Source organism: Notamacropus eugenii, chromosome 1 (genome assembly GCF_028372415.1).
Source record: "Notamacropus eugenii isolate mMacEug1 chromosome 1, mMacEug1.pri_v2, whole genome shotgun sequence".
In the NCBI taxonomy this organism is placed as follows: Eukaryota; Metazoa; Chordata; class Mammalia; order Diprotodontia; family Macropodidae; genus Notamacropus; species Notamacropus eugenii.
This window is the reverse complement of record NC_092872.1, coordinates 176312917-176339898: the sequence shown is the minus strand read 5'-3', so window position 1 is coordinate 176339898 and position 26982 is coordinate 176312917. Positions and strand designations below refer to the sequence as shown.

Below are 26982 nucleotides of genomic sequence, written 5' to 3'. Positions count from 1 at the left end.
TCTGGCACTCAGCTTGATTTCATTTTTTTAAAGTTTTCTAAAAATTAATTATCTACTGGCTGCCCCTGCTCCTCCCCTTTTGAGATCAACGAGTAGTATAGTCACGTAGTTTTGTCCTTGTACCAATCAATCCACACAAGCATTTATTAAGCATCTATGGGTTTCTCATACTTCAGGCTCCCTGCCTCCTGTTTGACTTGTCTGAGTTATGGACCTCTGCTCATCTTTGGCCGCCTGCTGAATCTAGCCAGGATCCTACCTTTCAATTCTGAACCTTAATGTGGCTCCCTAAATCCTGATTTTCTTGCATGTCTCTGTGACCCATTGTTCCTAATAGTCTCAGCCTCAGAGCCTTTCTGTCTCCCTCTGATTATTTTGGTATATTTTCTCCCTTTTGCCTTGTGTACAGGATAGGTGTTTGAGAGGTGGTTTGGCATCCTAAAATGGTGAAGCACTGGGTCCTGTAATCAAGACAAAGGTTCCAGTACCACCTCTGACATTAACTGTGTCAAAGTCACCACACCTCTCTGAGCCTCAGTTTCCACATCTGTAAATTAAAAAAATTAATACCTCAAAAGTTTGCTATGAGTTTCCAGGAGATAATGTATGTAAAGTACTTTGCTAAAGCAAAATAATACAAAAATGCCAGTCATCATCATTATTACTGCTAATAGTTTACAGTACTGGAAGTGATCTTCCCCTTGGTTTGAAAATTACAAACTTTTGATGAGACTTACTAGAACTGTAAACCCCTGGAGATCATGATGGTGTCCAAAGTGAAAAGCATGGAAAAGATACCAAGAATCTAGATCTTGGTTAAACAGTTAATTTAAATGCTCAAATAAAAACATCAAAATTGTTTACTTATCCTAGGCTACTGTTTACCTGTTTTTGCACACCAATTTTTAAAAATAAAAGTAATATAATTCAAATATCTTTTTTAATGGAACAAACAAACATGTTTTCCATTCTAAGGTCTGTGGTATCACGGAATGGTTTCTATTCGTATTCTAATAATACCTGCAAATTTGGCTCTTAGAATCCAAAGTGGAAAACATTTTGCCCACAGCACGCTTAAATACATGTGTATCATGTACTTGAGGAAGTATGGTATAGTTGATAAATCCTTGGAATCAAGGAGGCTTTCCTTCAAGACTTTCCTCTGAGACATACTTAACTCTGTGACCGAGCCTCACACTGTCCTGAGCAGCTCCTTTAAGTGACAGACAAGTTCTGGATCTTTATGAGTAGAAAAGTATCTGCACTGATGAAATCACAGGTTTGTGCAGATCTCTTTGTGTTCTCAGATTTGGGGAGTTTGTTTTTCAGTCCAAATCTATATCCTCATTTGGAAATAATATAACTTGCCAGCAAAAGCACCTTTTTCCATATTGTAAAGAATTGTAAAGAATATACCTTAATACACCCTTATATGTTCAGAATCTCTATGTGTCACTCTTTGAGTAGTAGGCTCTCATTTTTTTCCTGCTTGCCATTCTGTGAGGATTTGTGAGAAAATGTGTGGTGATTCCCCACAGCCCACTTAGAAGTTTCTGATAATGGCTTCGGATTGTTCCATCCCCTACTTGGGGGATGGAATACTGCTTGGGAGTGAAAAAAAGATTACTAAGTGTGAATTCAGGTTCCTGGAAGTAAGCAAGCTAACGGGTCATGTGCATTATGTCTCTCTTTGTAAATAAGGAATAAAAATGCTTTATTGACCATCAGCTATTTCAAGTGCCAGAGCTGAGTGTTTTAAAACGGTAATGCATAGAAATGTTTTTATTGAATTAAAATTTGAAAACACACTTTTCAAGTATGCCTTTGTGGTGCTTCCAACCCAAATATTGCAACATTGAGGGCATAAGAAACAAGTAGGAAGACAGACTAAACAGACTAGCTTCATTTTATGGGCCAAATTGAGTGACATGCAAAAGAGGAATGGGATAAAATTTATTTTAAACCTTGTTTTTGAACTGAAGGCCCATGTAAGACAGTGCGATGTTTATCCCAACAGGATCCCTTCTGTATATGGTATCTTTTCCTTTCTACTGCTGCGAATTATGTAACACAACAGTCAAACCCCAGTCCGCCAGAAACACTTGGGGAAATGAGTCATTTGGGAAGGCTGAGTTTTCTAGATAGTTGAAGGCTTTTCTCTTTAAACGACAAAGAATTATTTTTTTTTCCCTTTCATTGGGCACAAAAAAAAAACCAGGATACTTTAGTTGGACCTTTTTTTGTTTCTTTCTAGTAACTACTCCACCACCTCTCTTCTATTTGCTTATTAGTTTAACAATCATATTACTCTTGTGAGTTTGTAAGCTTTCTCTCTACAGGGATCATTTTCCCTCTGGAAACACGTTTTTAATCATGAATAAAGCCCTTTCAAACACCTTTAAGTCTTGTTTGTTTTTTAAGTTGGAGAGGAGGGAGGTGGATAAAGAAACAGATTTTTCTTGGGTTATACTTTTATTTTCAAAGAAATTATTCCAACCTCACAAGTAGTTCACTTAATTCTCCTTTCCCTAGGAGTCTGCGAGGCATAAATTTCTGTCATTAGTGTTTCTATTATCTTATTTGATCCTGTTAAGCAGGTGGTACTATTCTCTTCATAGTGATGAGGAAACAGGCTCTGGGAGGCAGTGACTTGTCCAAAGTCACTTAGTAAGGAGGCAGGATTTTGGGAACCCAGGTCCTTATAATTCCAAAATCAACAAGCTGGAGCCATTGTGTAGTGCCCCCAGGCTCTTCTGAGAAAAGCTTCCTCCATGTTCTCTGTTGCCTAATATAAGCCTGGCCAAAATAATCTCCACTTACCTGTTTCATAGAGATAACAGCAGTTCCACTAGTGAGAAGTACAGTTAAATAGTGCGATGTACTGGTGCACATCCTGACACAGCTATTAACCTGCCCTTCTATTCCTTTATCCCTTGCTACACAAGCTGTTTATTTGGCATTCCCCATACATACCTTGTGTTCTGCTCCCTCCCCATCCTTTTGTTTAGCTTTGCTTTTTTCAGCTTGGAGAGAGTGGCGATTTCTCTCATTCTCTTGTAATTGGGTCAGCCCACAGTCGGATGCCTAGAGGAGAAGATTGAGTTAAGGCACGGGAAAGAAAACGGCACCTGGCACAGGATAGATACTTAATAAAAGCCTGTTGACTCATTGACACTCAGAAATAAACAAAAACTTCCAAAGTAAATACAGAAACAGAGGCTGTATTTGTGATTTCTTGGGTATGGTGAACTCACTTCCCCTATCAGTTTCTTTTCAACTTAAGTCTTTTTTAGAGAGTTGCTTCGGGCATGGAGAAATTAAGAAACTTGCCTAGGGGAGAAAGCCAAGATAATCAGGGGAGGAATTTAAACCGAGGCCTTCCTGACTCTAAAGCCGGCTCCCCATCCACCTACCCACCCTGCCTCTTAGTAATGTAAACACACAATTAACAAATGAAAAACCTTCACAACATCTGGCAAAGAATCCCAGACTCGGTTTAAATCCTTACCTTGTTTATCCGGTCCACGTCGCAAGCGGACTCCTCAGCCAAACTCCAGGACTCGAGCTCGTCCATATTGCAGCCCAGTTAGGAGCATTTGTTCCACTAGGGGGTGCTCAGTTCTAGCTAATGGGGAGGCTTCGTGCCCTCGCGGAAGTGTGAGCAATTTGGAAAAGTTTCCAACTCAGCATATTTTAGCAAGCCCTTCATCGGTTATGTTTAGTTCCTACTTTCAGTGTCCATGGCACACGTACAACAGCAAGGAGTTCTACTGTCCTTGTCGATTTCATGTACTCAGTGCATGTGTCCTCCAGGCTTTCAATGAGAAGGACGAGGTGAAGGTAAAGGTATTTTAATAGTCTGTGCCCATCACAGCCAAGAAGCTGGATAAAAAGTTAGCCGCTAGGGTTTTTGCTGTTTTGGATATTATACCACGGCTTAGAGCTCTAAAGTTTTACAGGCACAAGACAGATGTTAAAGGTAAAACTATCTATTAAACCTCTGTGCGGTACTTGAGTATGTTTTGATCTCTGGGTTTATTATTCCAGACTACCTTGCCCTGAATGAAGCAAAAGCTCTGAGTTTGTTTTGCAATATATTCCTCTCCCCCACCCTTCCCTCGCATGCTGGTTACGTTTGTAACGCCGCAGCATTTCCACCATAACACGCCCGGGGCTGCAGTCCCTGCCTGCCTTTGGCACGACACCTGGCAGGAGGCATTGGGCAGGGAGTGACTTCCAACAAACGCGGGCTAGGAGGATTCTGACCAAGTCTCCTAGCCTAAGGTATCTTACTCACTGAGCCATCACCTGCCCCTAGGGAAAGCAGGGCCCCTGGACACTTTTCTCTAGCTCTTGGCGTGTTTGCCCCTGTAAGTGGCTGTGTGATGCAAGGAGAGATACCTCGGTTATGGGAAGTCGTCTTGGGGGACTAAGCTTCATCCTGGGGCAGTGGGCAACTGGGAGGTGGGGGGGAGGTCTTCCGTGGGGGTGGGGCGCGTGGTCCAGTGCACTTGCTCCGGTGCTACAGGTGGCGGCGCGCGCGCTCTCCCGAGTCTGGCTCCCGCAAGCGCTCCGCGCCGGGGCAGTCCCAGGAGTGGGGATAGGAGGGGAGGGCGGGGGTTGGGGGGGGGGGGGGGATGGAATGGAGAGGTGGGGCAGCCTCGGCTCCAGCACCATTTAACATCTTGGCGGCTGCGACGCCGCGGGTTGGAAGCCGACGTGCAGTAAGGTCATGCTTCCCTGGGCTCCGAATGAGAAGGCATCATTCCCAGTGCTGGTGACGGGATCGCAACTGCTCTCTTCGGAGCCTCGAGCCGAGTTGGAGCGGTCTTTGCGTGGAGGAGACAGAGTCCAGGTCATCGGTGCAAGGTGGGTACATGGAAGACGGGGCACAAGGGAGCCCGCCTGGGAGTGGAGCGAAGGCTTCGGATTCTGATGGCACTAAGGCAGAGAAGCCAGAGCTCGCTGAGCGGCGGGCTAGAAGGAGCCAGGCGGAACAGAAGTTCTCATCCATTGGCAGCACGTTAGGGGACCGATACTGGCACTATCGGAGGGGGACAGCATGCCCCACTTATGACATGAATCGAAGAGGGACGGACCCAGCCGAGCGATCCCGAGGGAGGGTACACAGAACTGTCACCCTGCGGGCTCCGTTGGCTTTCTGCAGAGGAAAGGGTGTGTGTGTGTGTGGGGGGGGTGCAGGTTCGGAAAAACTGGGGCGCAGTTACGGGGATTGAGTGAATGCGTGTGTGTGAAGGGGGATGGGGACGCGGGTGACGAGCCACTTGCTGGGTCTGTAGGCCACTAGACCAGGGGAGGGCACGGAATAAGGGGGAGCGTTCCGGGGCCTCTGCATCCCTTCGGCGGGGCGCTGGCGCAGAGAAGTCGCGACAGGTCGGAAGAAGCAGCACATTTGCGGATCGCATTAGGTCGGGTCCCGTTAATGCCTTCTCCAGATGAGCGCGAAGCCCTCCATCCACCCACGGACAGAGCGGCTCTGCATCGGCGGGGGCGCTGCACTTCCCAGCTCCACGAAACAGAAGTTAGGAAGGACCACGGGCCATTACCACACTCCACTTTCTCAACGTCATCCTTCGCCTATTTCCTGAAACCGAGAGGAAAATATGCAAAAAGACACCCACCCGTAAGCTGCCCACTCTCTTCTCCAACTCCCGGTTGTCTGAAATTCAGGGTCTCCTAGCCCAGGCACAACTCCAGGGCGGAGGAAAAAGTTGGGGTGGCTTTGGCGACCTCCCAGTTTCCGAGTACCTGTAGGCGCGCGGGTCTCGGGGGAGTCCTTAGGTTGGCATGGGCCGACGTACAGGTGCAGGGTCTCGGGACGGGGGAGACAGGAGGGAGAGGTGCCTCTTCTTCTGGGACTTCCGGGTTTGCCAAGAATCCCGTGGTGGCAACGGGCCGGACCCTGCGTCTGTTCCTGGGTAGCTCCAGGAGGACTGGCTTCTCTGGACTCCTCGCTCTGTTTCTGGACGGGTTCCATGTGGAACCTCCACCAGGGAGCCTTTGGGCGGGCACGAGCCAAACCTTGGCGGGGGCGTCCCAAGATATCTGGCATCCGGCTTGCGCTCCGGGATTTGGAGGATTGGAGCCTTGGAGCGAGTCGGGCTCCGGCGGTTCCTGAGGCTGGCCCCCGGGGCAAGGCGCCTCGCGGCCCCACCCCGCCGAATGGGGACGGGCGAGGTGGGGCGCTGGGTGCGGCAGTTCTTCACTCAGACACGCACGAGCGCACCGCCAAGCTGCCAAAGACGTACCTCCTCCCGTACACATATGCACACGCTGGATACGTACTGCCCTTCCTTACTCCTTGGCGCTTTGGCCAGGTGCACGACTTCTTTTTCCTAATTGGAAATACCTCATCCCGAGCACTGATCACGGCGCGTTGTGCCCGAGTCCGCTTCTCGGCCAGCACAAAGCTTTCTCGTGTTTGGGTTGCCCCGAGTCCAATGCCCTATCCCTTGGCCAAGTCTGGCTGAGTCACCAAGCCTCCAGAGGGGTGAGGGACAGTAGAGTAGGAGCATTCATTTGAAACCGTTGCTCTCTCTGACAGGCGGAAGTCAAGCTCTCTGAGATCAGGAGCCATGGTCCTGCCGAAGACTTTCTGGTGGATGGGCATCTGGATTGCCATTCTCTTCTGTACCCGCTTACAGGTAGGTGGCACCAGGCTGTGCTCAGGTAACTCGTAGTTCCATGATTAAACAATAACGTCTCCAAACCTTCCGCATTGTTACTTATTTTAAAGAAAAAAGGATCCCCTAATGATGCCGGTTGGTATTTCTAGTCATAAAAACAGCAAACTTTTCCTTCTGAAAAAGTGGGCTTTAAACAGACCCTGTTTCAGTTTCTAGGTAGGATAGACTATGCTCTGGAGATAGAGTAGAAATCTGTTATTCATCCATGCACTTGGGAAACAGTGAATTGTGTAAGATACTATGGTAGGTGTTAGAAAAACACTAAATCTAGTAGAGGAGATAAACTTATAAACAACTGATTTGAAATAGAACCGACAAATTGATGTAGTAGAAAAGAGAGAAATTTGTTAGTTGCTTAATCTTTAGCAAGTTATTTTAGTTTCCTGGGCCTCATCTATAAAATGAAGGATTTGTATTAACTATTTTGAAAGCTCATTTCAGCTGTAAATCTCCTAAACTCGGAAGCCTAAAGGTGTAAAATGGAAAGCATTCCAGGCATAGATGTCTAAAGGTGAGAGTGGGGAAACTCAGGAGTGGACAGGTGCCAAGTTGTATTGTTGAAATAGAAAACAACAGTATTCTGTGACTAGATGTTGAGATGAAGGAGAGGGAATAGTTATAGTTGTCACCAAAGGTAAAAATAAGGAAAGATGGTGTTATAATTGACTAAGATGGGTAAATCAAGACAGAAACAAGGTATTGACAGTGAGATGTTGCGTTATATTTTAAACTTATTAGGCTTACAGTATCTGCAGGAGACAGTCGACAGATGGAAAACAGGCTGGAAAGAGACTGGGGCTAGGGAGACAGATTTGGTAACTATCTATAATTCATCCTTCTCCCATTTGCCAAATGGATAGTCTTCAGGTCTGACCAGGTTTTCATTGTTGTTGTTCAGTTGTTTTCTATCCTGTCAGACTCTTTGTAACTGCATTCTGGGTTTTCTTGGTAAAGATACCGGAGTGGTTTGCCATTTCCTTCTCCAGCTCAGGCCAGGTTAGACCTTGGCAAAAGAAGCTTTGGTGGCTCCCCATTTCCTTAAAGAATTCTGCATGTCTAGGCTGATTACACATCCACTTCATATACTCTTATTTTTCAGCCAGATTGGCCTACTTGCCATTATTTTCACATGACATTCTAACTCTTTCCTTGATAACTTTGCAGAGGCTGTCTCAGAAGCCTAGAATCATCTTCCTCCTCATCTTTATTTCTTGTAACTCCTAACTCCTTTTGAAGTTCAGCTCCTGTATCACTTGCTTTAAGAAATCCACTGTTGATGCCCTCCCATCACTGTGTATCTAATTTTTATATATTCTGTAGCACTTTGCAAACCTCCGTACACAGGCTAAATATTTTTATTATTGTGTAAGTTCCTCTAAGGCAGAGTCTGTTTAGTCTCTGTATCCTCAGTGCGCAGCATAGTGTCTGATAGAAGGCAAGTGCTTAATACTTTAGGAGTCATCTATTCACCTGAATATGATGATCAAAGTTTGGGAACTGATGTGACCACCCAGAAAGACAGTATATATGCATATATGTATATATATATATATATGTGTGTGTGTGTGTGTACATATATGTGCACATATTTGTATATGAAGGATTGAGGACAGGTCTTTAGGAAATTTCAATGATCAATTAAGGAGTGGAGAAAGGAGAGGCCAGAGTACAAAAAGTTAAAAGGAAAGAAACAGTATAGCTATAGTTAAAGCAATCAGAACATTGGAAGGTAATCCCTAGAGTCTGTTTACTGAAGAAATTGGATTACATAAGAAAAAAACAAATTGGTGTGCTTTTCAAGAGACGTATGTTCCAGTCTGAACTTTGCCACAAACAGGCAAATTACTTAATTACATGGATCTTAGTTTCTTTAACTGTAAAATCAAAGGTATGGATTATATACCATTTCTGAAGTCTCTTCTTGCTTTCAGTTCTGTTGTGTTCTATTCTGTAAATTAGGGCCAACTATGTAAGAAACTGCTGGGCCCTTTGGGAGATACAAGAGTAATAAAGATAGGGCTTCTGTCCCTCAAGAAGCTTGTCTTGCAAGCTTCCTTGTCTCGTAAGGGAAATAAAACACGTAAACAAAAATTCAATATTCATCGCAGTTAAATTCTGTAGAAAGTAGTGTGGTAGGGGCAAGTGGAGGGGAGAAGTTGATTCACAGACAAAAATGGAAATGTCTTAACGTGACTTCCTACTACTGGGGGCATAGGTGTACATAGAGCATGGGCTGAGTTTCAAAATCAAAAATGATTTGGCAGCTGGGTGAGTGGGAGGAGGTGAAGGAGACGAAAGATTCAAGGACAGCTGAGGTTATGATTCTTGGTAGTGAGGAGAATGGTGACGTTATCAACAAAATAGGGAAGTTTGAAGAAGGTGCAGGTTTAGAGGCGAAAGATAATCAATGTTCACATTTAGACAAATTGAATTTGAGATAGGAATGGAGCATTCAAGAAATGATATTGACATTGAGTACAGAAGGTGAGCATGTAGGGACTGAAGTTCAGAGAAATGATGAGAAATAGACATGTACATAACACAATATACATATATATCTGCATACATTTATGTGCATATATATACATATATGCATACTTACACATATAGATATATAGACATGCATATGTATGTATATTTTTATATCTATATGGAGAGAGTTGGAGAATTATGCAGAGAGATGATTCAAGCCATGAAAGCTATCAAGATCACCATGGAATAAAATTTAGAGTGAGAAGAGATTCTCAGGACAGAGCCATAGAGTACACATGGACTTAGTGAGTAAGCAATCCAGTAACTAAAAAATAATTTTACAGTAAAGAAGACAGTATCTGTAAATGCAGAATAGATTATATAGGAATGAGAGACACAGTGTGAGTCCAGGGTAGGAGAGATTATTCTTAAATGGCAGGAGGGAAGGCAAGGAGGAGGAGATGGGAAAGCTTTACTGAGTAGACTTCAAATTATGAGGAGAATTTCAAAAGGCAGAAATTCAATTCAATTCAATAGACACTGAATAAACTTTTACTCTGTGGAGAGAAAACTGTGTGATAAATTCAATAGAGAACCTTTCATGTGTGATGCAGTTTTTGCTGTCATAGAACTTATAATCCAGTGATAATAGGGAAGGCATGCTAGTTATAGGTAACTGTGAGCAAAGGCTTGGGGGTGGGAGTGTTATAGATATGTACTAGGGACAGTGAATATAGTCTAGTTTGGCTGAAACAAACTTTACAAATTTAGTTGTTAGCATGAGATAAGACTGGAGATGTAAGGGGGCAGCAGGTTGTGTGGGGACCTTAAATGCCAGGTTATGAAGTTTGGGCTTTATTTTTGTGGGTAGTGGGGAGCCTTTGTACACTTTTGAGCAGAAGGACAGGAATAGATCTGTATAGAAAGAAGATGAACCTGGCAGTTATAAGAAGCATAGTTTATGGGAAGGATAGATTAAAGATGAGCGACTAGAGTTTGCATTACATGAGAATATGCATTTAAAATAACCCTAGATAGTATAAAATACCTAGGAATATACCTGCCAAAACAAATCCAGAAACTATATGAACAAAATCATAAAAAACTTTTTACAAATAAAATTAGATTTAAATAAATGGAGAAATATTAATTGTTCATGGATAGGAAGGACCAACAAGACAAAATGACAATTTTACCCAAACTAATTTATATAGTCAATGCCATCCATGAAAATGTAAATTATTGAGTTAGAAAAAATAATAACAGAATTCATTTGGAAAAATCAAAGCTCAAGGATATCAAAGGAACTAATAAAAATGTAAATGAAGGAGATTTAGGAGTACTCAATCTTAAACTATATTATATGACAGTAATTATCAAACCTATCTGGTACTAGCTAAAAAATAGGTAGATCAGTGGAACAGAGTAGACATACAACTTACAGCAGCAAATGACTATAGTAACTGTTTGACAAGTGTAAAAACTTAAGTTTTTGGAATAAGAATTCATTATTTGGTGAAAATCATTGGGAAAACTGAAAAACAGTCTGGCGGAAATTGGTCGTAGACAAATATCTTACACCATTTACTAAGATGAGGCCAAAATGGATACATGACCTTGATATAGAGATATTACAAGGATATCTGAAGAACATGGAACATATTGTCTATCAGACTTAATGAATAGGTGAACAGTTTATGAATAAACGAGAGAGAGAGTAGCGTGAGGTATAAAACATAATTTTGATTGTATTAAATTAAAAAGATTTTATACAAATAGAACAAATGTAGACAAGATGAGGAGGAAAATAGAAAATTGGGAAAAAGATTTTATAGACAGTTTTTCAGATGAAGATCTCATATTTGAAATATATAAATAACTTTGTCAAATCTATAAGAGTATGAGACATTCCCCAAGTGATAAATGAACAGGCAGTTTTAAAGAAATCAAGACAATTTATAGTCACGTGAAAAATGCTCTAACTCATTATTGATTAGAGAAATGCAAATTAAAACATTCTTGAGATATTTTATATCTATCAGATTGGCTAAAATGATTGAAGGGGAAAGCAAAAAATGTGGGAGGGGATGTGAAAAATTGGGACACTAATTCGCTGTTCATGGAATTGTGAACTGATCCAAACATTTTGGAGAGCAATCTGAAATTATGCCCAGAGTTATTAAACTGCCTATACCCTTTAACCCATCAACAAACTACAAGGTCTGTTTTCAAAGATGATTAGGGAAAAAGGAAAATAACCTATATGTTCTGAAATATTTATAGCAATTCTCTTTATGGTGGCAAAGAACTGAAAATTGGGAAATAGCTAAATAAGTTGTGGCACAGGATGGTGATAGAATACTGTGCTATAGGAAATGATGAGCTTGATCTTAGAAAACATGGATAGACTTGCATGAAATAAGGAAGTGTGAAATGAGCAGAATGAAGAGAATGTTGTATGTAAGAACAGCGATATTGTTTTAAGAACAGCTTTGAGTGAACAAGTCATTTTGACTCTTATAAATACCTGAATTAACTACCAAGGACCTATGAAGGAAGATGCTATCTGCATTCAGAGAAAGAACTAATAAGTAGAAGTTTGTATAAAATGATTTTACATATATATATGTGTGTGAATATATATGTGTAGATACATATTTGTGTCTAATGCTAGCCATTTCTAGGGAGGGGGAGGGGAGAGAAAAGGGGAAAAAAGAAAGTTACATGATAACTTTTACATATTTAAAAGAAGTAGCAAGTTGTATAGGATAGATTTGCAGTTTTATATGCAAAAAAGAAAGAGAGAGAATATATATCACTGATGGGGACAGAAAATGGAAGTGCTCCGCACCCTGCTAGAAATCTCTCATGCCTAGTAATAGATTTGTAGTTTCATGTGCAATCATCTTTTAAAAATTATACTATGTTATGGAAATGCTTATTTCATTCTAAAAAGTAAAAATGAAATAAATTTTAAAAAAGAAAGAAAGAAATCTCTGGTGCCTTGGAGAGGCTGGTGTGAGGGCAGCTTTCAGTCTTGGGGATCAACTTGGTAAAGCTTCATGATCTACCAGTAGATTACAATCCTGTTGACTGTGGAAGCACTAAAGGTTTTTGCTTGGTACCTTGACACTGATAGAAGCAGTATTTTAGGAAGATTAATCTGATCTCAGCATGGTGAAGTGGACAGCTCACTGGACTTGGAGGCAGAAAGATAGGGGTTTGAGTCTTGCCTCAGACAAATATGTCACTCTGGGCAAATCATTTAACTTCTCTGTATCTCAGTTTCCTCATTGGTAAAATGAGAGGGGTAGACTTAATGACCCCTTTAGGACCTTTCTCCCTCTGCCTTCATAATTCTGTGATGATAGGACAGAGGACTTTGAAAAGTAAAGGGTCAGATTAGCTGGTGATGGACTGGGTTGGCCAAAATAGGAATTCACAGGAAGAAGAGATAGATGCAAATAACTTTAGAATATGACATTATTTACAGCATTACTTTAAATGTCATTCTGGTGCCTGTGTGTGAGACTGGAGTAGACACATGTTCTGGGGAATGCTCTTGTCACTTTTATGCACACTCCTTGTGAAAGCGGAAAAAAAACAGAGTGTGTTTGGTTCTCATAGAATCTGGGGTTGGCGTTATGCCCTGCTCTCCACATAGGATTCGATCTTGTTCTCTTTATGGGATGTTTCTATTTTTTAACACAGACAGGTTGAAGTAATCAACTAGTCATTGTAAGGAGATTGCTGAAATTTTTACAGTATGCCACATTTGGGGCCCTCAAAACTTGACCTTTAAATTTTTTTATTCTTTTGCCATATAAAGCCTTATTGTCTTGACCTTAACTACATGGGAGGTCTATGTACTTTCTTTATTGATTTTTTTTGTAGTTTTAGATGAGTCATATTATCTGTAATGTGATTTGATTGCAGCATTTTTGCATTCCTGGAACCATTGTATCTTTTGTTTAGCTGGTTGGTGAGATAACCTCTTTATCCCTAGTATATATACTGTAAGTTGTCTAACTCTCTGTTGCACAGGATTCAGTTCAATTAAATAATTTTTGAGAGGCTGTATATTAGTGTGATAGGTGTTAGAGATAGAAATATAAAGTCAAAAAATAAGTCTTTGCCTTCAAGGAATTTGCATCATACTGGGAAGAAACAGTGAGTACGCAGATAAGCTATACAAACTTTATGTGTATGTAGTACAAAGAGGGAGGGAGGAAGAGAGGATAAGTGGTACTTGAGCTGTTGTGCTTTGGGGAAATCTAGGTTTTTCAGATGCCTGGACCTTTTACTGAACAGCATTTGGAAATAGTATTCTAAGGCAGTGGCATGTCCCTTGGGAAGAATGGATTCATTTTACTCAGAGAGAATACCACAGGAAGGAGGAACCCTGCAATATGGAATACATTAAGAAAAGCAAGCTGTTACTTAGAAAATTCGTGTTATTATTTTTTTTGCAATTGGAACAATTCTCTCCAACTGTTTCTGGAAATTGGATGTTTGTATAACCTGATAGCATTCGATTTTGATTCTTAAAAGGTTTCATTACCAAATTTCAGTTTGAATTTGAAATCAGATGAATAAGATATTTAAAGGATGGGCTTTTATGTCAGGGAGCACCTTGGGATTGTTGAAAGTGCTATACCATTTCCTAAATGCAGTCTAGTCTGTTCTCTTCTGCTTGTTCAATATGTGGCCCCACTTAGTGTCCAGCAACAGTAGCTGTTCACAATATGTAAGACAGCAGGGTTGTATCATGGACAGAGTGCTTGGCATGGGGACAGGAAGACTTGAGTTCAAATCCTGCCTCAGACAGTTATTAACTGTGTGACCCTGTGCTAGTCCCTTAACCCATCTTCTTCAATTATAGTACCTACTTGCTAGGGTTGTTGTGAGGCTAAAATGAAATAAAAATTGTAAAGCATTTTACAAACACTAAAACCCTATATATAAATACTAGCTATTATCCTGAGACTTATTGTTCTTTCTGTACTGATTGATAAACTCAGTGAACTGCTCATCCAACTCCATGTTATGAGCAATAGACATTTCTCTGTCATTTATTTTTTCTGTTGTGGCTTATTAAACTGAGCTCTTTTGAATGGCCATGGTTCTCATTGAGAAGATTCTGTAGTATTCCAGATCTTGATATAATTAACACATCAACCACAAACTGAAGCATCTGGAGAATGTAACCATCTGTAGGGAATTCTTTGGCTAGCATCCATCACCTATTTTATACTTCAGTTGATAATCAGAGAATCCTTAAATAAATTTCATCTCTTTAGGATCAATATCTTCTCTGATGCTAGGACAGCAGAGAGAGGCCAGGTGGGTATAGGTAGGCAGCAGCACAATGCCAGTAATGACAACTTTCACACAAGAAGTGGTGTCTGGGATAACATCAAGGACATGTCCGATCAGAAAAGGAGGTGGGCTGCTTTAGTGAGGGATAACAGACAGGCTTTCTGAGTGTTTAACTGATACACAATGTTAAAAAGTCCTAAGGGAAGACCTTCAACACCTTGGTTAGACCCTCTAAGGTGGAGTTATGAGGGCAGGTGGCATATAGATGAGAACTGAACTGGATGAGAAGTCATATTAGGATTATCATCTGCACTATTGGTAGGGGAGAGGGGTGCATACCCATATTAGCTGAGATCACCAAACCATCCAGCTATTGAAGTTGAAGGCCATAAATATTGCTTTAATGATTCCTCTATTTTTAAACCACAAAGAATGTCAGTTAGCTTCAGTTAGAAAGAAGCTGATGAAAAATTAGGCTTAAGACTAATAGTTTCAGCTTTTGCTCCCATTCACTTTGATCTGGAGAGCGGATAGAAAGCTACATTTGGAGTCAGGAAAACAAAGATTGAATTCCTTCCTCTGATTTGTATTAATTGATTTTGGGCAAGTCATTTACTATCTCTGCCTTTGACAGCTCCTTGTGACTGTAAGTCACAGAGGAGTTACCTCTCTGCATCAGTGGATGGATTTCCCCACACTGATGAAATCCCAGGTTGGACTTAAACACAAAACAAAATGGACCAATTGATGTAGCACTTTGTAAACTTTAGAGCACTATATAACTATGAGCTATTATTATTAGCACTGAATTCATGAGGCAATTATATATATTTATATGTATATATATCCAAATGAAGTAATTAGTATAGCAACTGAAGATAGTACCATTCCTGCCCAAACCAACTCCTCCTGATTTTCTTGTCTGCTACAGGCACCATCATTCTCCTTATTATCTGAACTCAACACTTGGGGGTTATCTTCCTGTCTCCCTCCCATAGCCATTCAGACTCTAAATCCTGGCAATTTTACCTCCATCATCCTCCTGGATTCTATCCCCTTGTTTCCCTTCCTCATTACTACTATCATTTTACACTTGAATTATTGTCGCATTAACCTCCTCAGAGTTCTCCCCACTATTAGTTTCTGGACTTCTCTCTGTATTGCTGTCAGATTCATTTTCCCAAAGTTCTGCTCAGATCATGCTGTTTGCCTCTTTCACACCTTACTCTCTCCATCACCTATCCAATTAAATCCAAACTACCTGTAGTTTTTTCTTCTTTATTCTCTAGTCTTCCTCTGCATTTCCATCCATATCTTCTACTAGTCTCCTACACTACTCTACAATTCAGACAAACTGAATTACTCACTGTTTCTCAAACATGTCCCATGATTGTCCTCCTCCCCACCCTCACTCTTCCGTACTTCACTTTGTTCAAGTCAATTCCTGTGCCTGGAAAAACCTACTCCTACCTTTGCTTGTCAAACTTCTAACAATTCTTCTGTATTGCTAGTTTAAATATTAGCCCTTTTATGAAGTTTTTCTTGATCACCCTAATCAGGAGGTAGTAATACAATAGAAAGAATACTGACTCTGGAACTATGGTTTTAGATTTTATCCCATAGTTACTATTTTCCCAAAAAAAATGAATTTTTATTTTTATCTTTTATTTTTTCATTAACTTCATTTCGGAATGGATCCTTACACTCTCTCCTATTCATTAAGCTATCCCTGGTAACCAAAACTCCAAAGGAAAGAGAGACCCAAAAACAGTTTAGCAAAGCTAACCAACTTCCCAATCCAGCTTGACTGTAGATGCAATGTTCTCCATATTTATCCTTTCTCATATCTTTCATTACATTCATGCATTTCAGTTGGGTTAGCTACTCTCTAAATGATGAGAATCTACTTTGATATCACTTCTTAGCTATCAGAAAAGTATTGCAGTTATGAATATTTTGATGTGGGTTTTTCTCTCTGTTTTTGGCTTCCTTGGGGCATACACCCACCAGTGGGTCAAATGAATCACTCTTTAAAAGCATAATTCCAAGTTGCTTTTCAGAATGGTTGTACCAATTTACAACTCTGCCAATAATATATTAACATGCCTGTTTTTCTATAGCCTCTCCAACACTGAGTTCCCATGCTTTGTCATCTCTGCCTATTTTCTGGGTGCCAGATAATAACCCAGACTTGTTTTGATTTGCATTCTTTTTATTATATGATGATTTGGGACAGGCTTTCGTATGGTTAATAATAGCTTGCAGTTCTTTTGACAACTGTTGGTTCATAACCTTTAATCAGTTTTTCCAACGGAGAATGGCTCTTTGGTTATATATTTTTGTTAGTTCCCTGTGTATCTTGGATAGCAGACCCTTATTAGAGATACTTATGGCAGAGATTTTGGTTATTATATAATAATTAATAATAAATAATAACCAGCGTGCTGATGCAAAAGCTTTTCAATTTCATGTCATTGAAATTTTCTATTTGAGCTTTTGTCATTCTCTGTTTTTCTTTTTTGTTTAGTTAAGAACAGGCTCCACTATCCAAACTTGTAAAAGTAAGTGATCTGGTTTTCTTCTGCCTTTAAAAAATTTTTTTTAATTGGTATGACCCATGATATTCACATTATGTATTTATTTTGAGCTTCTATGGTACATAAGGTAGATTGTTGGTCTAAAAAAACCCATTTCTGCCAAAAATACTTCCTAGTTTTCCATTCTTCTCAATTGTAAAGTTCTTTCCCAAATAATTTGTCTTCTGAGGTTTATTGAGTACTGGGTTATTGGGTTGATACATTTCCGATTATTTCTTATCTAGTTTCTTCCCCTGACCTACTTTTCTATTTTTAGAAATGAAATGTAAATAGTTTTGATGATTTTTGCTTTTTAGTACAATAGGAGGTCTGTTGCAACTTACTCTTCTAAAAATGAAATTCAGTAAGTCAGTGGGGCCTTCTGTTTTGAATTCTTTTCATAATGCATTTTGCAATTTTGCTCCTAGATTTAGTAAACAAACACAGGTTTTGAGAAGGAAAGTATGAGGAGTGATTTGTTCCTTAAGCAGTTGGACAGCGGTAACTGACAACATTTATTTACTGCGGTTGCTCAGCACAGACTCATACCAGAGACTGATTGCATAAAATAATTTGTGAAGAGATTGCTTCATGTTTCCATGTTATTTACGATATTTAACATTTTTAGGAAAAGTAAACAATCACAATTACAATCTTTGACATGTGGTTTCCAGGAAAGGCTAACTTGTAATGCTTTGAGTTTCATTAAGAATTATATTCAACAGTGCCCACTTTAATTTTGTCTTGGCATGAAAAAAATTACATGCAATGTAATCAGTCATGTACACACATGTTGTGGGCAGCTAGATGGCACAGTGGGGACAGAGTGTCTGGCCTGGAGTCAGGAAGACCTGAATTCAAATACAGTCTTAGATACTTACTAGCTACGTGTCTCTGGACAAGTCACCTAACCCTGTTTACCTCAGTTTCTTCATTTGTAAAATGACCTGGAGAAGGAATGGTGAAACACTTTAGTGTCTTTGCTAAAAAAACCCCAGATGGGGTCACGAAGAATCAGACAGGACTGAAAAATGACCAAATGGCAAATAGCAGTGTTGGAGATGCCTCAAGACTGGGCTTCTAGTCTTGGCTTTTTCAGTTAGTGGTTGTGTAATTTGGGGTATGTCACTATACCTTTCTGAGTCTCAGTTTCCTCCTCTGTATAAAAAAGGAATAATAAAAATCTTACCATTCTTTTCTGAGGATTGTAGTGAAGGAAAATCTTCGTAAACCTTATAATACTTATCAATGTAAGTTTTCATTTTTCTTCTTTTGTAGTTCTCTTTTCTCTTTGTCATCTTAATTGATATAATAGTAATTGGGATAATTGATAGGAGTTATTTTCTCATTGTCACTTTTTTTGAAGTGTAATTTATTTGGAGAATTAAAAGTACAAAGTAATCTATCAGTATGGTGAAACAATGGATTATTTGCCCCAGATCATCTGGCACTTATGTTCCAAGCCTATAATAGAACAATTAGGTTGGTTCCTTGGGCAAGGCTCAATGGTAAGGAAGAATTTAGACTGTGATTAGCAACCAAAAAAATGCCATCATTTTTTGAGAAGGCAGGGAAGGGAGGTTGATGCCAGTCTTATTAAGGTTCTAGGTCAAACTCAGAACTCAGACCTTGGTCATTGCCTCCATTGGGGAGAGTTAGAACAGTTCCCAAGTCAGAATTAAAAATACCCTCTATGAACTTAACCTTTATTCTTGGGAGCCACCATTGTTGTGATGGGGGAGGAAAAGTTTGAACTCTGTCTAGAACACACAACTGAAGTGTTCTAAGAGTCAGAATGATTGCTGCATGCTGAAAAGAGAGGTATTTGCTAGCTACCTTGTAGAGTATGTGTTGATGTGGTATGGACCTTAAAATATATCGCTGCCCTTCTTTTTCAGTTTCTTTAGATGGCACAGAATGAACTTGAAAAGCCAGTATTTTCAGGTTGATTATATATGATTTCCTCTCACATATTGTGGAGCAGTTTGGTGATACAGCTGACAGAGCCCTGATACTGCAGGCAGAAAGATCCATATTCAGATGTCATCTCAAATACTTACTAACTATGAACTCGGGCAAGTCATTTAACCTCTGCCTGCCTCTGTTTTCTCATTTGTAAAAGAAGGGTCATAATAGCACCTAGCTCCCAGGATTATTGTTGAGATGAAGTGAGATAATATTGGTAAAGCACTTTGCAAACTTTAAAGCACTCTATTAATGCTAGTTTTTATTTGTTAGTTGTTGTCTATAGTCCAGCCAGTCTAACCTACTTGTTATTCCATCTGCATATGTTTCTATCTTCTACCTCATTCTTCTGCATAGACTGTCCCCTCCCCTGGGATGTTCTCCCTCCCTCATTTTACCTTACTTCATTTAGCTCAAATGCTTAGCACCTTTAACTTCAATAGGTATTTCCTAATTCCCCCCACCCCACCCTCTTTAACTCCTCACTTCATCTTTACTTTTAGTAACCTTGCCCTTGGGCTACTTTACAAAATTCCCCTGGAACTGGTAGGTTGAGGTGCTAGAAGGTTGTTGGTTACTTCCTCTTTCAGGTTCTTTCCTTGGGTAATTCTGAAAGACTGGTGTTTCTAACAGTGTTGCTCGGGAGCACTATATTAACCAGTTGATAACAAGTAGCTTTAATAAAAGGATTTTTGCTGAGAAGGTATTGCAAGGATAGATCCCCTAAAGTGAATGTTTATGCAGATACAAATCCATGGGGAGAGTGGGCTTATAGATCTTGGTATTAAATATAAGCTCAGAGAAGTAGAATGTCTGAGGACAGGGATGCTTTCTTTTTTTGAGAGGGGAGTGATATTTCTAGCACCTAGCATAGATCCTGGCACATAGTAGGTGTTGAATAAATTCTTGTTGAATTGAATTGATTAGGAAAGAAGAGGGTCATTAGATTTCTAAAGAAATAGTAAATAGTAAAGCAAAAACTGACTATACAGGTTTCTGTTAAAGACGATTGGCTACTAGTGAACAGTACTCAAGAAGTTAAGGCTTTAATTTGCTGCTTTATGAGATATCTCTTTCTTTCCTTTCCTTTCCTAGTATATAAAGGGAAGTTGGTATCCTGACGCATAAGTGACTGGCCTTAGAATCACACCACCGGAGTGATCCAAGTGGCTGTTAACTATGTGGTAAAGACAGATACCTTTCTGAAGAACACTTCGGCAATGAAAACCGAGCTCTAGTGTTTAGTCTCTTAACCAAGGTGTCAGGAGAAAAGAGAAAGGGCTGAGGCCACTGAGTACCTTGAACTCCCAGAAAAGTAGGTTCAAATGCCCTTATTTTTCCTGGACCTACTCCCTCCACACTGGGAGTCATAAATTAAAGATACAGTACATTCTGCTCAGATATGATTCATCTACCAACCGGTAAGCATTTATATAATGTCTGTTATGTGCTAGGTGCTTTACAAATATCATCTCATTTGATTTTCACAACTGAGGTAGGTGCTGTTAATTATCCTAATTTTTTACTTTTGAGTAAACTGAAGCAAACAGATACTAAATGACTTGCCTAGAGTCACACGGCTAGTATTTGATCATGGTCAGATGTGAGCTTAAGTCTTCATGACTGTAGGCCCAGCATTCTATCCACTACACCATCTACCTGCACTAAAATTAAGTCCTTCTGTAGTCAAAACTAGATTCATGTATTCTTTGGATCACTAATAGGAATAGGTCTCTCTGGCCTCAGGGAGAAGTACTATATGTACCTTGGAGTTTCTGCAAGAGATGATCAGTATTGTTGAAGAGGTAGCTATGACTAGATTAGTGTATTCAGACCCCAAGTATGTTCCCAGAGTTTCTGCCCTGATTGAAATAAGTTTTAATCTCTTTGGAGCATTTTATGTGAATGTCAGAATGAACCTTCTGTGCTGATATAAACAATTATAATATCTGGCATTTATAGAAGCACCTACTATGTGCTAGTCACTGTGTGAAGTACTTTACAGATATCTCTTACAACAACCCTGGGAGGTAGGTGCATTTATTATCCCCATTTTACACATGAGGAAACTGAGTTAAACAGAAATAGAGATGAAGTGACTAGCTCAAAGTCATACTGATAGTAAGTGTCTGAGACTGCACTTGAACTCAGGTGTTCCTGACTCCACACCCAGCAGGCCATGCTCTACACCCTTTAGTTACCTCATGATAGCTAGCATTCATATGGTGCCTTAAGGTTTGCAGAGCACTTCATAAATATTATTTCACTTGATCCTCACAACAACAACCCTGAAAGGTAGGTACTGTTTTTATCTCCATTTTCCACATGGGGAAACTGAAGCAGGCAGCAGTTAAGTGACTTATCCAAGGTCAGAGAGCTAGGAAGTATCTAAGGCTGAATTTGAACTCAGTTTTTTTCTGACTCCAGGCCCAGTGCTCTACCCATTGTGCCACTTGGCCACCATATAAGATATATAAAAAAATAAAGTGCATCAGAAGGTAAATGCAAAGGTAACCCCTGAAACATTTATCTTTGGGATTTCCAAAGTACTTAACACAAATAAGATCAATTAATAAAAATGCCCCCCAAACTCAGTGCCTAGAGCAGGGGTGTTTTCTGTGAATGGAATATAGGAAGAGGAAAATAAGCCAGACACTGTATACAGCTTCATGATCCTTGACTTCATACAAAACAGCCCAAGATTTCCCTCAGAAACCAAGGATCCAAGGAATCACATTAAGGAGTTAGGAATTAAAAGAAATATTATGAAGTCCTTTAGCTCTCAGGCATCAGCTGTGATATTAATGGTACAAAAAGAGTGGGAAAATTCAAATGTTTCTGGACTACAGACCACTAAATGAATTGGAATGGTTCCAAAACTCACATTTGGCATTATGCATTCCCAGGGCAGGTGAATTCAAAAGAAATTTCCTGTGTCCAGGGGGCTTCAACTGAACTGAAGTTTGTGCCTCCAAAAAGTCTTTCTGTACCCACCATTCAGAGTTTTAAGAGGAGCGGGGGCAAGGACTCAAAGCTCTTTCAAAGTTTTGATCTACCTGGATAATTTTGTTGTGTTTGAGAAGACCAGACAAATAGCATTATTGAGGAAACCAGATGAGTTGGAAGTTGTGTTTGGCGAGATGCTATGGGAAACACAAGAAGGACGGTTCAAGATATCAATCAGTTGGAAGCAGCTAGTTTAAAGTCTAATCTGTAAATTCTCTTCTAAATATGTAGGTCAGCTAGTGTCTCCAAAGGGTGATGATAAACACCAACCTGGAGAGCATTGAGATGCTTAGCATATGACCACATCCAAAGTAGTACAACGAACTCAGAGTTTCCCCAGGGTTTAGTAGATATTACTGAAGATTTGCTAAGAGTTTTGCTACTATCACCAAATCCCTAAATGAACTCACATGTGGATACCAAGTTGGAAAGAGACAAAACAGAAAAGAGAGAATAGGAAACCAAAGCTGAGACAATGACAGGTGAGGAATTCTGATGCCTTGGAACTGGTTGGAGACTGCTAGACTCAGAAGCGTGGTCAACTTTCAAAGGCCTTGTTCACTGTCCAACTCACATACCAGTGTTCATTTTTGCAGACCCAGACAAGTCCTTTGTGTTGTACTTAGATGCAAGTCTGGATGAGTTGAGATTTCTATGGTGTGTGCCAAGTTGCCTACCTGAAGCCTGTCAGTGAGTTTGGGACTTCCTGACAATAAGGTCTGTTATTCCTTCCACAGGTTGGACTGTTTGGCACAGAGAAATGTAGAGTTAGAATAGACAGTTTGAGTACTAAGTACATGTTATTCAATACACATTAGTTTTACACAAGGGAAGTTTTAACTCTTTAAACTCTTATTGTAATATTGTAGTCCTTTCTCTACTCTCCCTTGTAACCAACCTTCACCAAGGATCAGCACATACTCCTTAACATTATTATGGATTCTTCCTTTTTTTCCCTTTGAAGGTAAAGTAGGACAGAGAAGGGACACCTTTGTTTTACATGTCTCCCTTCAGTAATTCTGATATTTGCTTTCTTACTTACATTAGATTACAGAAGTAGAGAATCTGAGAGTTCAGAGGGACCTTAGCCACTGTCTAGTTCAGTCCATAACTTAAAAGGATTCCCACTATACTTGACAAGTGTCATTTAGCTACTGCTACAAGATCTCCAATGAAGGGGAATCTACCACCCCAGGCTGCCCATTACACTCTTGGGCAGTTCTAATGATATTTTTTCCGGCTTCAAGCCTCAGTTCTTATCCTTTGGTAATTTCTACCTTTGCTCCTGGTTTTGCAGTGTAGAGCCAAACAGGATGAGTGTACTATCTTTTCCAAATACTTGGATACACTTATCACCCAGCCTTCTGAGTTATATATACAGCTTTATATGTTATATTATTACATTACATTATATTATACGTTAGAGAAACTTACATGGTACTTTAAAGCGTTTGAAATACTTGACAAACAACATCTTATTTTATCCTCAGAACAACCTTAGGAAGTACTGTTATTATCCCCATCTTCCAGATGAGAAAACTGAGATGCATAGAGATTAAGTGACTTGGCTAGGGTCACACAGCTAGTAAGTGATTGAAGCCAAATTTGAACTCAGGTCTTCCTAACTCCAGGTTTAGCACTCTTCATACTAGTTTTCTCTTCCTCAGGCATAACATTCCAAGTTCCTTCAGCTAATTCTCATCTGATGTGGACTCAAAATTCCTCGCTATACTCTGGGTGCTCTATAACTTATCATTGTTCTCAGACTGTGGTACCCAGAACTCAGTGCAGTATTTCAGTTGAAATCTGAATAGAGCAGAGTATGTCTTCTTTCTTGGAGCTGTGCCTCTCTATGTTGTCTAAGGTTGTGTGAGATTAGCCTTTTTGATTCCCATTGATGACTTGTATTGAGTTTCAGCACACTAACACCCCCAGATCTTTTTTTGTTGACAGACTATCTGCTTTCCCCATTCTGAGCTTGTGAAATTGATTTGGTTTTTTTTTTTAACCAAAGGAAAAGACTTTACCCTTATCACTCATTCATCTGACATTTTGGCTTTTGAGACTGACTGAACTTGCCTTGTGGCCATGGGAACCATCCTTTGGTAAGCCTGAGTTCTGTAATGTTTTTCTGAGTATCTTTGGAAGACTAAAACCCTTTACTTTGATCTCAACAATTTGATGCCGTTGACCTAATTTTTGCTCTTGAATGATATTCATGGCATAATAAGACAATGGGAATGAGTCCCAGCAAAATCAATCTCATATGATTAATGTGTAGAGTTTTGTAAAGTTGTGTGCTTGATGGTGAGGAAACTATAAATGTCTTTTATTTAATGCCAGGAGCCAAACTTTAAATACGTCTTTGGTCCAGTGGAATTAAGTAGAAAAATTAGAGAGCAATTAACTTAGTGGGGAAACACAATTTACTTTGTATCATGAGTAGAACTTAAAAAACTCCAGAAAATTTTATACCATGGAAAAAAGAAGAAAAAAATTCAGCATTTTGAAAGGATAAAAAGAGAGATTGAACTTTAAAAACAATGGAAAATATATGCAGTATTGTCATTTAGTGCTCTTAGCAGAATTAAAAATGAGGAATATAAAAATGTAACATATATAACTTGATTTGTTCCCCAAATGATCATTAGTTATATTTGGATATGTGGAGACCCCAAAAAGGAGCCATTAAGATTCTGGGGACAAAAGTTGTTGTTTTTTTTTTTCAGAATGCCCTCTGGTTCTTTACTTCCTAATCATGACTCACATACTATACCTTCCCTCTCTACCTGCTGATTTTTTCACATTTAAATGTCTTCCCTGGTTTCTGCGAGATTTTTGTCAGTATTTCTGTAATCTATTTGACATTTATTTATTGGGGTGGGTGGTAACGAGAGAAGTCTGTGTCTGGTCTGCACTCAAAGAATTTACACATTAACTGGGGAGAAAAGATTTACCTGTAGGAAACAACAGGATAATCCAGATGATACATTGAAAAGAGTTAAAATGTAGCCCAGGGGCTGCTCTCCCAAACCTCTTTTGACAACTGGTAGACTGGGTTATCAGACTGTGGCTACTACATCCCCTCGGGGCTTTGTAATTAGCCCTGAAAAATTGGAGTATGGTTTTCTGTTGTTTTATATTGTATAAGCTTCAACTAATATGCTTCCTGCCATGATTGATGATTGTCAGTTCACTTAGTTGGCTTTTGGAAAGGAGTATTTACTGATAAAAAATATTCTCCCAAAATTTTGTGAATACTGTCCCACAAGTACATCCAGTGTCCAAGGGAGAATAGGATAAAGCTTAGAGAAGACATGTGACATCATAGCCCCTCAAGATGTCCACTCAGATATGGTAATTTCCTGTTGGGCTCTTGATAGAGTTGTGAATTTATGTCCTCTCTGTCCTTGGCCAAGGATGCAGATAGCTGATCCAAAGATGCTTCTATGGTGGTACTGGGAAGACAGGAAATCCTACAGACCTGCAAAGTTCACGAGGGACTTCTTTTGGTCATGGGGTGCAAAAAGGGGAAAGCAAAACCAAAAGCAAGTCCCAGAACTCTACTCCTTCCTCCAATTGATTCCTTTTCAGGATTTTAGCTAGAATGTTTTCTCCTCTTTGCTTATTTGAATCTCTGAGCAGGGGGGTTGAAAAATAGGGTAGATTGAAATTGGATAGCATAAATCATCACTATGTCCTTCATCATCATCTAATAGTGATTAGTAACCAAAGAACGGAAATATAAAGATTAGTCAGTAGAGAGATCACATAGGGTTAGTTATTGAGGCAGGGGCCCAGCAGAAGTTCATGGCTAACCAGGGCGCTACAGGTGTCCATGAAGTCTACTCTATATAGCCAAAGGGCAGCTAGTGGCCTGAGTAAAGTGGGAAAGTTTGTGCGATCAGAAATCCGGGATGCAGGTTCAGCTGGGGTTGCTGGAGAGATGCCAGGTAAGCAAGTTGGGGTTAGGGAGAGGGAGCACAGCTTTCCAGCTCTTGAAAGCAGAGCAGGGTCTTTTTTTTTCTTCCAGTTTTTAAAAATATTTTTCCTTAAAGTTTTGAGTTCCAAATTCTATCCCTTCCTTCCTCCCTGCGATAATAAGCAATCAGATGTAGGTTATTTTCATATTAGCCATTTTGTACAAAAAGACTAATAAAAGAAAAAAAGGAAGAAAGAGAGTGAAAAACAGCATACTTCAGTTTGTATTCAGTCAATATCAGTTCTTTCTTGGAGGCAGATAGTGATGTTTCATCATTAGTCCTTTGGGATTGTCTTGGATCATTGTATGAGCAGGATCTTTTAATAAGGGATGCAGGGTGGTGCCGCCTTCTGAAGATGGAGATGATGCTAGCTGAAGAGGACAGAAAAGTTAAGAAAGACATTTCACTTCTCCCTTTTCTTTAGATTTTTTTTTTTTACTTATGACTTGTTTTCATACTATTCTCATTTGTTTGTCTATCCCTGCCATTGTATCTTTCAATTGATTCATATTTTGTAACAATAAAATAGAAGGTAAAAAAGTAATTCAGCAAAACCAACACAATAGCCAGTCTGATAGTATATAGTGTTCTAACCCAGAGCCCCTTGCCTCTGTAAAGAGGGGAAGGGAGTGCATTTTTTTGTCGCTTTAGGGGCCAAGTTTTGCCATTATAATTATACAGCATTCAGTTTCTGGGATTTTGCTTTGCTCTTTCCATTTAAATTGTTGTATTTATTAAATGATATTGTTTTCTGGATGCCTACTTCTTTGCTTATTTTTCTTCTTAGTCATCATTTCTTATAATGTAGCAATATTTCATCATTTTCATGTGCTACCTCTTTTTTTAATGGTAAACTTTCCATTACAAAGTTAGGAAGAGTTCTTATTGTAATCCCTGAGTTGTTGCTTCATGAAGATGTTGCTAAAAGAGATGAGTATGCAAATTACATGACTT

The 26982-nt window shown here is 39.7% G+C and overlaps 1 protein-coding gene across 8 annotated transcripts in view; it reads left to right on the top strand.

Annotated features, from left to right (window-relative positions):
• Positions 1–4168: 4168 nt before the first annotated feature.
• The window catches only part of ADAMTSL3 (ADAMTS like 3), a 562343-nt gene continuing 539529 nt past the window's right edge, over positions 4169–26982 (top strand). For 4 of the 8 annotated variants that reach the window (XM_072619342.1, XM_072619339.1, XM_072619316.1 and 1 more), the window contains exons 1-2: positions 6101–6338; positions 6566–6665. In XM_072619342.1, the coding sequence (XP_072475443.1) occupies positions 6184–6338; positions 6566–6665 (255 nt within the window). In that variant the 5' untranslated portion in view covers positions 6101–6183. Of the gene's footprint in view, positions 4285–4655; positions 4870–5554; positions 5645–6100; positions 6339–6565; positions 6666–26982 lie in introns of those variants that run through there. The other 4 variants (XM_072619328.1, XM_072619322.1, XM_072619353.1 and 1 more) reach the window with 3 other exon arrangements.